General features: G+C 47.0%; 1 protein-coding gene across 1 annotated transcript; it reads left to right on the top strand.

Annotated features, from left to right (window-relative positions):
- The first annotated feature begins 11,922 nt into the window (after positions 1-11,922).
- Positions 11,923-13,316, top strand: LOC125538188 (NDR1/HIN1-like protein 12). The gene is made up of 2 exons (XM_048701469.2): positions 11,923-12,306; positions 12,666-13,316. Exons 1-2 carry the CDS (start codon positions 12,097-12,099, stop codon positions 13,104-13,106), a joined length of 651 nt encoding a protein of 216 aa, XP_048557426.1. The 5' UTR covers positions 11,923-12,096; the 3' UTR covers positions 13,107-13,316.
- The last annotated feature ends 1,420 nt before the right edge of the window (positions 13,317-14,736 follow it).

Here is a 14,736-nt window from a genome sequence, read left to right as displayed (position 1 = left end):
TCAGTGTTCCGAGGCCATATCTGCATATGCTAGGCTCGTCAAGTTTAACCTGAGTATTCTGCGTGTGCAAAACTGGCTTGCACCCGTTGTAGATGGACGTAGAGCTTATCACACCCGATCATCACGTGGTGTCTGGGCACGACGAACTTTGGCAACGGTGCATACTCAGGGAGAACACTTTTATCTTGAAATTTAGTGAGAGATCATCTTATAATGCTACCGTCAATCAAAGCAAGATAAGATGCATAAAAGATAAACATCACATGCAATCAATATAAGTGATATGATATGGCCATCGTCATCTTGTGCTTGTGATCTCCATCCTTGAAGCACCATCGTGATCACCATCGTCACCGGCGCGACACCTTGATCTCCATCGTAGCATCGTTGTCGTCTCGCCAATCTTATACTTCTACGACTATCGCTGCCGCTTAGTGATAAAGTAAAGCATTACAGGGCGATTGCATTGCATACAATAAAGCGACAACCATATGGCTCCTGCCAGTTGCCGATAACTCGGTTACAAAACATGATCATCTCATACAATAAAATTTAGCATCATGTCTTGACCATATCACATCACAACATGCCCTGCAAAAACAAGTTAGACGTCCTCTACTTTGTTATTGCAAGTTTTACGTGGCTGCTACAGGCTTAAGCAAGAACCAATCTTACCTACGCATCAAAACCACAACGATAGTTTGTCAAGTTGGTGCTGTTTTAACCTTCGCAAGGACCGGGCGTAGCCACACTCGGTTCAACTAAAGTTGGAGAAACTGTCACCCGCAAGCCACCTGTGTGCAAAGCACGTCGGGAGAACCGGTCTCGCGTAAGCGTACGCGTAATGTCGGTCCGGGCCGCTTCGTCCAACAATACCGCCGAACCAAAGTATGACATGCTGGTAAGCAGTATGACTTATATCGCCCACAACTCACTTGTGTTCTACTCGTGCATATAACATCAACATATAAAACCTAGGCTCGGATGCCACTGTTAGGGAACGTAGTAATTTCAAAAAAAATTCCTACGCACACGCAAGATCATGGTGATGCATAGCAACGAGAGGGGAGAGTGTGATCTACGTACCCTTGTAGATCGACAACGGAAGCGTTTGGTTGATGTAGTCGTACGTCTCCACGGCCCGACCGATCAAGCACCGAAACTACGGCACCTCCGAGTTCTAGCACACGTTCAGCTCGATGACGATCCCCGGACTCCGATCCAGCAAAGTGTCGGGGAAGAGTTCCGTCAGCACGACGGTGTGGTGACGATCTTGATGCACTACCGTCGCAGGGCTTCACCTAAGCACCGCTACAATATTATCGAGGACTATGGTGGAAGGGGGCACCGCACACGGCTAAGAATATGATCACGTGGATCAACTTGTGTGTCAAGGGGTGCCCCCTGCCCCCGTATATAAAGGAGCAAGGGGAGGAGGCCGGCCGGCCCTATAGGCGCGCCAAGGAGGAGTCCTCTCCTAGTAGGAGTAGGACTCCTACTAGGAGGGGGAAAGAAGTGGGGAGGGAGAGGGAAAGGGGGGCGCCGCCCCCCCTCTCCTAGTCCAATTCGGACCAGGGGGGGAGGAGGCGCGCGGCCCACCTTTGGCTGCCCCTCTCTCTTTCCACTAAGGCCCATATGGCCCATTACTTCTCCCGGGGGGGTTCCGGTAACCCTCCGGCTCTCCAGTTTTCTCCGAAATCACCCGGAACACTTCCGGTGTCCGAATATAGCCGTCCAATATATCAATCTTTATGTCTCGACCATTTCGAGACTCCTCGTCATGTCTGTGATCACATCCGGGACTCCGAACTAACTTCGGTACATCAAAACTCATAAACTCATAATATAACTGTCATCGAAACCTTAAGCGTGCGGACCCTACGGGTTCAAGAACAATGTAGACATGACCGAGACACATCTGCGGTCAATAACCAATAGCAGAACCTGGATGCTCATATTGGCTCCTACATATTCTACGAAGATCTTTATCGGTCAGACCGCATAACAACATACGTTGTTCCCTTTGTCATCGGTATGTTACTTGCCCGAGATTCGATCGTCGGTATCTCAATACCTAGTTCAATCTCGTTACCGGCAAGTCTCTTTACTCATTCCGTAATACATCATCTCCCAACTAACTCATTAGTTGCAATGCTTGCAAGGCTTATGTGATGTGCATTACCGAGAGGGCCCAGAGATACCTCTCCGACAATCGGAGTGACAAATCCTAATCTCGAAATACGCCAACCCAACATGTACCTTTGGAGACACCTGTAGAGCTCCTTTATAATCAACCAGTTACGTTGTGACGTTTGGTAGCACACAAAGTGTTCCTCCGGCAAACGGGAGTTGCATAATCTCATAGTCATAGGAACATGTATAAGTCATGAAGAAAGCAATAGCAACATACTAAACGATCGGGTGCTAAGCTAATGGAATGGGTCATGTCAATCAGATCATTCATCTAATGATGTGATCCTGTTAATCAAATGACAACTCTTTGTCCATGGTTAGGAAACATAACCATCTTTGATTAACAAGCTAGTCTAGTAGAGGCATACTAGTGACACTCTGTTTGTCTATGTATTCACACATGTATTATGTTTCCGGTTAATACAATTTTAGCATGAATAATAAACTTTTATCATGATATGTAAGGAAATAAATAATAACTTTATTATTGCCTCTAGGGCATATTTCCTTCAGTTCCCACATGTTCCACGATGATCTCATCGGATGAACCACGATGTCGAGGATTCGATCAATCCCGTATACAATTCCCTTTGTCTAGCGGTATTGTACTTGCCCGAGATTCGATCGTCGGTGTCCCGATACCTTGTTCAATCTCGTTACCGGCAAGTCTCTTTTACTCGTTCCGTAACACATCATCCCGTGATCAACTCCTTGATCACATTGTGCACATTATGATGATGTCCTACCGAGTGGGCCCAGAGATACCTCTCCGTTTACACGGAGTGACAAATCCCAGTCTCGATTCGTGCCAACCCAACAGACACTTTCGGAGATACCTGTAGTGTACCTTTATAGCCACCCAGTTACGTTGTGACGTTTGGCACACCCAAAGCACTCCTACGGTATCCGGGAGTTGCACAATCTCATGGTCTAAGGAAATGATACTTGACATTAGAAAAGCTTTAGCATGCGAACTACACGATCTTGTGCTATGCTTAGGATTGGGTCTTGTCCATCACATCATTCTTCTAATGATGTGATCCCGTTATCAATGACATCCAATATCCATGGTCAGGAAACCGTAACCATCTATTGATCAACGAGCTAGTCAACTAGAGGCTTACTAGGGACATGGTGTTGTCTATGTATCCACACATGTATCTGAGTTTCCTATCAATACAATTCTAGCATGGATAATAAACGATTATCATGAACAAGGAAATATAATAATAACCAATTTATTATTGCCTCTAGGGCATATTTCCAACATGCTATGGGTATCTAGCAAGGATGATTCTTACCTACGCAAAGCCACAACGGTGATATGCAAATTGCTATTCAAACTTATACAAGGACCACCTTCATTGAATCTGATTCAACTAAGGTGGGAGAGACAGACACCCGCCAGCCATCTTTATGCAATCAAGTTGCATGTTTGTCGATGGGACCAGTCTCATGTACGTGGACATGTAAGGTTGGTCCGGGCCGCTTCATCCCACAATACCGATGAATCAAAATAAGACAAAGGAAGGAAGCAATCTGAATATCAACGCCCACAAACGCCTTTGTGTTCTGCTCGTGATGTCATCTACGCATAAACCTTGCTCATGATGCCACTGTTGGGGAACATTGCATGGGGAAAAAATCTTACGCTCACCAAGATCCAATCTAGGAGATGACCATCTACGAGAGGAGAGATTGGATCTACATACCCTTGTAGATCGCTAAGTGGAAGCGTTAAGAAACGCGGTTGATGTAGTCGAACGCCTTCGTGATCCAATCACGATCCGTCCCGCGAACTTCGATCCAAGTGCCAAACGGACGGCACCTCCGCGTTCAACACACGTACGACTTGATGATGCCTTCACCTCCTCGATCCAGCGAGCGATGGTGAAGTAGTAGCTCGATTCCTCCGGTAGCACGATGGTGTGGTGGCGGTGGTGGTGGAATCTCAGCAGAGCTTCGCTAAGTACTACGAAGAGGAAGAGGGCTACGAGGAAGAGGAGAGGCAGTGTCCTGGCGTATGAGATGTGCTCAAGGGTGCGGCTGCCCTGTTGAGCGTCTCCCAGCCCCGGGAGCAGTGGCGTATGAGATGTGTGATATGTCTCCGTCGTATCTACTTTTCCTAACGCTTTTCCTCTTGTTTTGGACTCTAATTTGCATGATTTGAATGAAACTAACCTGGACTGACCCTGTTTTCAGCAGAACTACCATGGTGTTGTTTTTTGTGCAGAAATAAAAGTTCTCGGATGGGAACGAAACTTTGCGAGAATTTTTTGTATAATAAAAGAGAATTTCTGGAGCCAAGAACCATCGGAGGGGGCACCTGGGTGGGCACAACCCACCAGGGCGCGCCCCCTCCTGGCGCACCCAGGTGGGTTGTCCCCACCTGGTGGCCCCTCAGACCTCAACCCTGATACTATAAAATCGCATATTCGAAGAAAAAAGAAGAGAGAAAGAATTATTGCGTTTCACGAGATGGAGCCGCTGCCACCTCCTATTCTTCATCGGGAGGCCAGATCTGGAGTTCGTTTGGAGCTCCAGAGAGGGGGATCTTCGATCTTCATCATCACCAACCCTTCTCCATCACCAATTCCATGATGCTCCCCACCGGGAGTGAGTAATTCCTTTGTAGGCTCGCTGGTCGGTGAGGAGTTGGATGAGATTCATCATGTAATCGAGTTAGTTTTGTTAGGGCTTGATCCCTAGTATCCATTATGTTCTGAGATTGATGTTGCTATGACTTTGCCATGCTTAATGCTAGTCACTTTGGGCCTGGGTGCCATGATTTCAGATCTGAATCGTTCATGTTATCACCATTATATCTATGTTCTAGATCCAATCTTGCACGTTATAGTCACCTATTACATGTTATGATCCGTAAACCCCGGAGTGACAGAAGTCGAGATACTTTCCGGTGATGACCATAATTTGAGGAGTTCATGTATTCACTATGTGTTAATGCTTTGTTCCGGTTCTCTATTAAAAGGAGGCCTTAATATCCCTTAGTTTCCAATAGGACCCCACTGCCACGGGAGGGTAGGACAAAAGATGTCATGCAAGTTCTTTCCATAAGCACGTATGACTATTTACGGAATACATGCCTACATTATATTTATGAACTGGAGCTAGTGCAGTATCGCCCTAGGTTATGACTGTTATATGATGAATATCATCCAATGAATTCACCGATCCAATGCCTACGAATTTCTCTCATATTGTTCCTGCTAAGTTACTACTGCTACTGTTACTATTGCACTTGCTACAAAATCATTGCTATCACTGTTACCACTACTATTGCTGTTGCTACTACTATCAAAACTATCATACTACTTTGCTACTGATCACTTTGTTGTAGGTAATTGATCTCCAGGTGTGATTGAATTGACAACTCAGCTGCTAATACTTGCAAATATTCTTTGTCTCCCCTTGTGTCGAATCAATAAATTTGGGTTCAATACTCTACCCTCGAAAACTGTTGTGATCCCCTATACTTGTGGGTTATCAATGTGCTCAAGGGTGCGGCTGCCCTCTCTCTACCTCTCTATATATAGGGGGAGGGAGGAGGAGGGGGCACCCTAGATCCCATCTAGGGGGGCGGTGGCCACAGGGGGAAACCCTAGATGGGTTTTGGGCGCCTCCCACCCCCGGGAGCCTTGGTCCCCAAGGGAAGGGGGATGGCTGCCCTAGGGGGGCTCCGCCATCCCTTATAGTTACGTGGGAAAGGGCGAGGGGGGCGCTCAGCCCCTTAGTGGGCTGGTTTGCCCCCTCCCCTTGGCCCATGAGCCCCCCCCCCCAAACACTTGCCGGGGCCCCCCAAAACCCCTTTCGGTCATGCTGGTCGTCACCCGGTACCCCCAGAACAATTCCGGACTCCAATACCCTTCGTCCAATATATCAATATTCACCTCCGGACCATTCCGGAGTTCCTCGTCACGTCCGGGATCTCATCCGGGAATCCGAACAACCTTCGGTAACCACCATAATGACTCAACTATACTTATATCATCACCAAACGTTAACTGTGTAGACCCTGCGGGTTCGAGAACTATGCAGACATGACCGAGACACCTCTACGGTCAATAACCAATAGCGGGGCCTCGATATCCATATAGGTTCCTACATATTCTATGAAGATATTATCGGTCGAACCTCGATGTCAAGGATTCAACTAATCCCGTATATAGTTCCCTTTGTCTATAGGTATGTTACCTGCCCGAGATTCGATCATCGGTATCTCCATACCTAGTTCAATCTCATTACCGGCAAGTCTTTTTACTCGTTCCGTAATACAAGATCCCATGACTAACTCATTAATCACATTGATTGCAAGCTCATTGTGATATTGTATTACCGAGTGGGCCCTGAGATACCTCTCCGTCATACGGAGTGACAAATCCCAGTCTTGATCCATGCCAACTCAACAGACACCCTCGGAGAACCTGTAGAGCACCTTTATATTCACCCAGTTATGTTGCGACGTTTGGTACACACAAGGTACTCCTCCGGTGTCAGTGAGTTCCATGATCTCATGGCCATAGGAACATATACTTGACATGCAGAAAACGATAGCAATAAACTTGACACGATCATATGCTATGTTCATAGTTTGGGTCTTGTCCATCACATCATTCTCCTAATGATGTGATCCCGTTATCAAATGGAAACTCATGTCTATGACTAGGAAACCATAGCCATCTTTGATCAACGAGCTAGTCCGGTAGAGGCTCACTAGGGACATGTTGTTGTCTATGTACCCAGACATGTATTTGAGTTTCCAATAAATACAATTATAGCATGGATAATAAACAATTATCATGAACAGGGAAATATGATAATAACCAATTTATTATTGCCTCTAGGGTATATTTCCAACAGGAGGGTAGGTGTGCCCAGGTGCCTTATTGCCCCCCTTTGGCTCCGATTGATCTAATTCCAATGCTATAAATTCTCATACATTCAGAAACCCTCAGGAGAGGCCCCGAAACAATTATTCCACTGCCGCAGAACTCCGTTCTTCTGCGATCCCATCTGGAGGCCTTTTCTGGTACTCTACCGGAGGAAGAAACCATTGTGGAGGCAATCTTCATTGACCTTGTTGCCTCCATGATGATGTGTGAGTAGTTCCTATAGGATCTACGGGTCCATAGCAGTAGCTAGATGGCTCTCTCTCTCTCTCTCTCTCTCTCTCTCTTCAATACGACAATCTCGTTTGAGATTAGTCTGATGTAAACTTTTGCGTTGTGTTTGATGGGATCCAATGAATTATGAGTTTATGACCAAATTATTCATTAAAAGCAACTGAGTCTTTTCTGAGATTTATTATGCGTGATTTTATAGCCTTTTATTTCTCTCCGATCTATCTATCCTTTTGGAAAATTAGGTTGATTTGTCTTCAGTGGGAGAGGTGTTTGGTAGTAGGTTCAATCTTGCGCTGTCCTTACTCTGTGGTAAGAGGAGTTGTAAGGCATGTATTTGTATTGTTGCTATTAAGGGTAAAATGACAGGGTTTGAACATATTATTTGGTCTTACTTTGTCTACATTATCTCATCATGCTCCAAGCATTACTCTGTTTGTTATCAACTTAATACCTTAACAAAAAAATGGCTTAATATGCATGTTGGATAGCAGTCGAGGGTTAGAGTAATAGTAGTAGATATAGATGGATATCGGTCTACTTGTCTCGGACATAATGCCTATATATTAATCATGCCATGAAGAATCACTTTAACTATGCGTTATTATATCAACTGCCCAACGGTAATTTATTACCCACTGTTGCTATGCTTATGAGAGAGATGCCTCTACTAAACCTATGGCCCCCGGGTAAATTCACTTTATATGTGCTAAAACCCTAAAAATATCTGGTGCAATTTATTTACTTTTATTTCCCTTTTTATTTTAAATATCTATCACTATCAGATTTAATCATTGCAATTGGCGAGAACGTAGGGATTGACAAACCCCTGCTGTCATTGGGTGCAAACATTTGTTTGTGTGTGTGCAGGTACCGTTTATCTTGTCCATGTGGTGTCTCCTATTGATTCGATAAACCTTGGTCCGTAACTAAGGGAAAAAACCTTTTGCTACTACACAACTTCGCCCTTCCTCTTCGGGGAATCAAAGTGCCTATCAGGGACTGCCAACCGTCGGCCAAGGCGATAGACAACATGGCGTCCGCGACAAAGAAACAGAAGGATGTGGTCACCTGGAGCTTCCTCCTTGGTGTCCCATGGAGCGGACAACTACTCCTCGGCCTTCTACAACCACACTACCACCCATCCACCTCTGGAGGCCACCGAGGAGTCAGATTTAGACGAGACAAGGAGCAAGGTCGTCATGCTTGAGGAAATATCTGCAAGGTAAAATCCCCCCTTTACTTTTTGGTTTGCAATTTTCTCAAGGATTGATGGATGATGTGACATTAATCGCAAGGGATTCTATTTGCTTTTGTAGTGAGCAATTGAATGATGATGTAGTCGATTTTTGTGGAGCAATTGAATGCAAGCCACACACTCGGCCTCGGCGACATTGCCATGTCAATGCCATATACCTCGAAGATGAGGAGAAATGTCAAGTTGGCGGAGGAGGTCGAGGACACCCAACATTGAAAATGAGGAGTAGGTCATGCAACTACAAGAGCGAGGAAGATGTTGCTTTGTGGGAAGTTTGGATTAATATATGTCTTGATGCTACAGTGCCTTTTGGCACAAACTATGGTCATATTTAGTTGTCGGATGGATTGAATGAAACTTATTTATGCTCGTAGTTCAGTTACGATATAACACTTTTGAATTGTTTATGTTTGTTTTCAATTTATGATGATTTTGCTTCAATTGTTTGACCAAACATTTGGAAGAATTGACTATATTTTTTAGACGATCTGCTAGATGAAAAAATCCCCTAAAAATTATAACTTTTAGGGATAAGGGTAATATTTTCAATTTTTAAGAGTTAGAGATGTTCTAAGGGCATTTCTAGCCCTTCTCTTAAAACTTACTCCCTCTGTACAAAAATACAAGACATTTTTTTAGTTCTCTTATAACTTTTGGCACCTAGACCTGCCCCCTTAACGCTTCAAAGAGCTCTACCTCATATAGAAGTCTTTCTTCATATTCTTTTTTCTTTCACGGGGCCAGCAATAGTTCTGACCAATACTTGATGTTCATGAGCTAACCAGGGCTTAGAATAGATGATCTGTAAAAGTATTTTGATAGTGGCTCACCGTGCACACGATGTAGTCGACAAAGTCGGTGAATTTCGTGGGCACTTCTTTGTCTGGATTGATTCTTCTCTTCTTCGTTCTCCTGGTGACCACGATGATGATCCAGGAAGCAATGATTCGTCGGACTCAGACAGCGGCTTGTGGCCATGTTTTCATGAATATTAGCCGTATTATAGTCATGTACTCCCTCCGTCCGGAATTATTTGCCGCAGAAATGGATATGCGACAAGTAATTTAGGATGAAGGAAGTAGTAGTACATCATGAATGCTAGCTCTTGTATTCTGTGACGCACGAATTGTTGTATCTATTTAGCGTTGTCTTCCTGTCATCTACTGTACGCACAATCTTAACAAACTACTCCAGGGTCACGAACCGTAACCCCAGCTCAGTTCCAGCTCTAACAACCAAGCAATCGTTTTGTCTGATTGTTCTAGAGTGATTAGGCGCGTCACGAACCGTGACCCCAAACTTCAGGGTCGGTCTGCATAAATTTTGGAAAATAAGTGGCAATGTTACTTCTAGATTAAGTTAAAGAGCCACCCTGATGCAGCTTTCTTTTGGTGCCTGCCTTTTGCCCCACACTGCTATGGAGATGAAAGAGGAATTTGCTCATATCTTCTTTTCGGCGCATGTTTACCGAGCAAACTCCCCCTTTCTGGAAAAAAAGACCCCCTCTCACAAAGTCACGAGTCATTTGTGACTCGGAAATGGATCTAAGCGATCCCAAAGCGCTTCCACAATTTTGCTTTAACGCTTTTCTATCCGAAAGCCCAAATTCTAAAGAAAAATAATACGGCACCATGGCACCACCACACGCACTACTACGCGACAACGTTATCCAGCAGGACTACTGAATGTTTTCATTTCTTCCCCTAACCACGGCTTTTGAGTGGCTAGTATATTCAGTTTTTTTTAACACGGTACAAACACAAGTGCTCGTATACACATGCATACACATGAACACACACACATACACACCTTACCCTTCTGAGCATATCCGAAAAATTGATCCGACATATCATCTTAAAATTTATGGAGTCACTATAGACACCTCGTCATTCATGGGAACGTCTCCTCTCATTAAATACGCAGCGCCGGACACAGTCCCTTTAACCATCCAACTAAAGGTTGGTTCGCTGGTATATTTGTCATTACGAATCGATCGAAGCATATGATTCAGAAACGAAGAAAAGATGAATAAAAAAGAACAAGATACGGTGATCAGAGCAAGGCGTCTTTTGTAGGAAGGTTGTGTACATATACTCCTTCCGTCCCAAAATAAATATCGTTGATTTAATACGAACGTGAATTAAAGTTGTACTAAATTGACGAGGCTTATTTTGTGACGGAGCGAGCACGATCCATCCTTCTAAATTCCGACGCAACTCGAATGAATGATCGATCCTTCTAAATTCCGATGCAAGTATGCAACTCGAATGAATGATTAGGTAGGAGATCGACAAGACTACATGTTTATTTAACTGGAGCACATGGTGGCATGGGGCACAGGGCGGCCGGTGGGGGGAGTGGGAGGGAGATAACGAATGAAGGGCACCGGCCGGACGCACGCTCCCGGCCGGAACGTTCGTTGCGCGGCGCCATGCGCGCTTGCTTGGGCCAATTCGGGGGCCTTTTGCCCTGTTGCGTGAGGCGACGTCGGAACCGTCGTCCACGCTCGCGTGCTATGTGCTATGCTACTAGTACGCGCCACCAACCTTTCCCACTCCCACTACGCGCGTCGACCGGATCGGCAAACGGCCGGGCCATGAGAGATCGGGCACTCGCACGACGCTTCGGTCTAAATTATTGCGCGCCGCGCTGTGCTCTAGGCTGCAGCGGGATGGGAGAAGCTAGCTAGGGATAGGAGGAGATTTCTCTGGTGCTGTGCTGGTTGCCGAGCTAGGCCTGGCCAGTCACCGCCATGCGTGCGAGGTGCGACCGACCGTGCCTCCCTCCCCGGATCCATGCCGCTCTGATCAAGTGATCAAGTTAGGCTTTGAGCGAAGAATTAACCAGTGTTTAACGGCTCTGCTTTTTTTCTTAACTCATAGCAGTATGAAATTTCAGCACCGCTAGCACAGGTCAATGATTGACAGGCCAACCACAAAATAAGGTCAGCTCATGTTCTCAGAAGTAGGAGTACGTGCACATGCAATGCAAGACACCAACCTTCATTTTTCTTTTTAAACAGGAGACACCAACCTTCATAGTAAAAGGTCCTACAAGAGAAGGAATCTGACGCACTTGACCACCTGAGATGAGATCGGAGTGAATCGCAATTCACAAGCGCCAGAAGCACACCAGACTCACGCACTGCAGGCCGCAGAGCAGCGATCTCGGATTAACAGATAGATAGATAGGTAAGCTCCATGCCGCCGACGGGGCCCAGGAAGAAGAAGCAGAAGAATCTTCGTCAGTTGGGCTGTACCTTTCGCCACCTCGCCCCCTCCCCTAACCCCCAAAAGATGATCAACCTTTTGAAACATGCGCCACACCACACCACACCACCTCCTGCGTGTAATCTATTTAGGACTTTTGTAAGCCTATAGCCACTCCCACTCACTCCGAGCCTTCCTTCGACCCACATGCTACACATCGCAAACGGCCACAGTCCCAGCTAGCAGCCCTTCACTCGTACACACAGAGACTGAGCCCAGTTGATCAGATCAGGTCACCATGAGCAAGGGCAAGGTTCACCACGACTGGATCCTCCGGCGGTGCTGCGGCTCCGTCGCCGCCTGCATCCTCACGCTCGCCGTCCTCGTCGGCTTCGTCGCGCTCGTCATCTACCTCGCCCTGCACCCCTCCAAGCCCTCCTTCTACCTCCAGGACATCCAGCTCCGCTCCATCGACCTCGCCGATCCGGCTCTCTCCCTTGACGTCCAGGTTTGCACATCTCAAACTTCTTGTTTTCATTCATCTCGGACAGTTCACAGTTTGGTCTTCGATCCCAATTAGGCAACAAGGCACAAAATTAGTAAAAGCGACTGGTTTAGCGTCCTGTTTCTGTTTTTGTTCTACTGTTAAAATCGCAGAGCTACTATAGTTAGTGAATCATGATAGCTAGTAGGAGTATGAGAGAATGTTTCTCTTAGAAGAGTAACATCACTACATCAGTATGAGGGAATCTAGCTGGATCGTAGTCAGCTAAGCATATCCAATTTTGTCATCACGAAATAAAGTACATTTCATACTACATAGTGAGTATCTGAAACAGTGTTTGCTCTGGTATATATCTGACGCAGGTGACCATCGCGTCCCGGAACCCGAACGACCGGGTGGGCATCTACTACAAGACCCTGCACGCCTTCACCACGTACCGCGACGAGCCGGTGACGGTGCCGGTGTCGCTGCCGGCGATCTACCAGGGGCACAAGGACCAGTCGGTGTGGTCGCCGGTGATGTCCGGGGACTCGGTGCCGGTGGCGCCCTACGTGGCGGACGCCATGAAGCAGGACATCGCCGCCGGGTACGTGCTGCTGCACGTGAAGGTGGACGGCCGCGTCAAGTGGAAGGTCGGCAGCTGGGTCTCCGGCGGCTACCACATCTTCGTCAACTGCCCCGCGCTGCTCTCCGCCAGCGGCGGCAACGCCGGCGGCGCCTTCGCCATGAGCGCCACGGCGGGCGGCAAGCAGGCAGTCACGCTCAAGTTCACGCAGCCGTCCTACTGCACCGTCGACGTGTGAGTGACGCGGACGCACGTCGTCTCGCCGGGGCGACGCTGAGAGCGACGTCGAGCGCTCTTAATTATTTGCAGGAGTAAATCTTGTAGGGTAGCAACAACCATGATATGATAGTGTATAATTATCACCAATTTCCTTACCCTGTTTTTTCTGAATCTGTGCAGAATAATGCTACTACTTTTTTATACATCGTATTATAAGCTGTTCTATTTACCCCTGAGTATCAAATTTGTTTCTCATTTGGCAATCTGTACGTCGGGCGAGCAGAGTCTACTTGTAAAAGCAGAGTTTCCCTACAACTGCATGCATCTCAGTGTCCGCATTGCTGTGTACACGTACGTGTTGATGTTTGGTTGAGGATGGTGCCATGCAAAAGAGGAATGTACAATGATTTCTTGAGCTAGAGATGGAGAGTGACAGGCCAACGCACGTACGTACGTACGTGTGAAACGGAATTTGGCAGCGCGTCACGCTCAGCTCCGTGCAAAGGGCAAGAGCACGACCAGTGTCACAGCCTAGCATTAGCAGGTCGACTGAGACTAAGGATCGTGTGGCAAACAGGCAGCATCATTGGAGGTCGGCAGGTGGCTGAGCTGCGCATTAGTAGCAAGTTTATTAGCCTGAAAAATTCGCCCGCACGGACACACACACACGCATGACAGCTTCATCTGCCATTTGCCACAGCGCATAGCGACCTCCGACCGCGTCTGAAATCTGAAACCGACGTGCGCATGCAGTGCAGCGGACAGGTCCTTCCGCGTCACGGCACTTGTGACGGAGGCGAGAGAAGGGAGCGTCGATCGTTGCTGCGCCGTGATGGCGACTAGGACGGAAACACCGCTTCGACCAGAACAAAGCATTAACACGATGAATACATAAACTTCTTAAACTGTAATGACGTTCATACTTTTTTAATAGAAAAAATGCTCGCCGGAGTATATCCGGAGAGGCTGCCGTTCACGCCTCCATCAGTTGGGCTTCAGGGCCGGACATAGAGGCGGAAGGCAACATGGGGCGGACGCCGGATGCTCCTCCTACAGAGGATGCGGATAGACTATCCGCTACAAATTTAGAAGTGGAGAGCACTATGAATCATAGGCGTCGCCGGGCCGTACTCTGCGACGCTTGCTTCTCACTAGAGGCATTTGATGCCTTCAATTCTGGAGACGCGTACCTCCGTGCTGCTCAAAATGGTCTAGCCAGAGCCACGGATCCGTATGTAAGGGATGTACGGGTAAGCAAATCTGACGATTATATGTATCAGTAGCCCCTGAGACTTGAAACAGTTGACGCAACTGATTTAAGGATCATTATTTGCGCAGGTTCTTGCAGAGAAGAATTCCCAACTGTCTCAAGAGCTGGACGAGTGCAAGGCCCAGCTGGAAGCCGCTGTTGCCGCATTGAAGGAGTCCAAAAAGGGTCCCCCTGATAACTCTTTTGTCTATTGCAAAGAATATCGGTACCAGATAGTATGCGGCATGTATGCACACCTAACAATAGATGTTGCAGGTGGCCCCGGAGTGAATCCGGAGGCCGTGGAGGCGGATACGGCACGTGATGATCGATAACGAAATGCTGGCGAGCGCGTGCTGACGCGAGTCAGGCAGGAGAAAAATGATCTCCAAGATGCCAA

The sequence above is a fragment of the Triticum urartu genome, chromosome 2A (assembly GCF_056163025.1).
Source record: "Triticum urartu cultivar PI428250 chromosome 2A, HENAU_Tu73, whole genome shotgun sequence".
In the NCBI taxonomy this organism is placed as follows: Eukaryota; Viridiplantae; Streptophyta; class Magnoliopsida; order Poales; family Poaceae; genus Triticum; species Triticum urartu.
This window is presented reverse-complemented; position numbering and strand designations above follow the sequence as displayed.

Bases quoted from the DNA above. Each gene is read 5' to 3' on its own strand.
- LOC125538188 (XM_048701469.2), top strand. From the start codon at position 12,097: ATGAGCAAGGGCAAGGTTCACCACGACTGGATCCTCCGGCGGTGCTGC. The intron at 12,307-12,665 runs GTTTGCACATCT...TATCTGACGCAG, and splicing joins CTCTCTCCCTTGACGTCCAG to GTGACCATCGCGTCCCGGAA.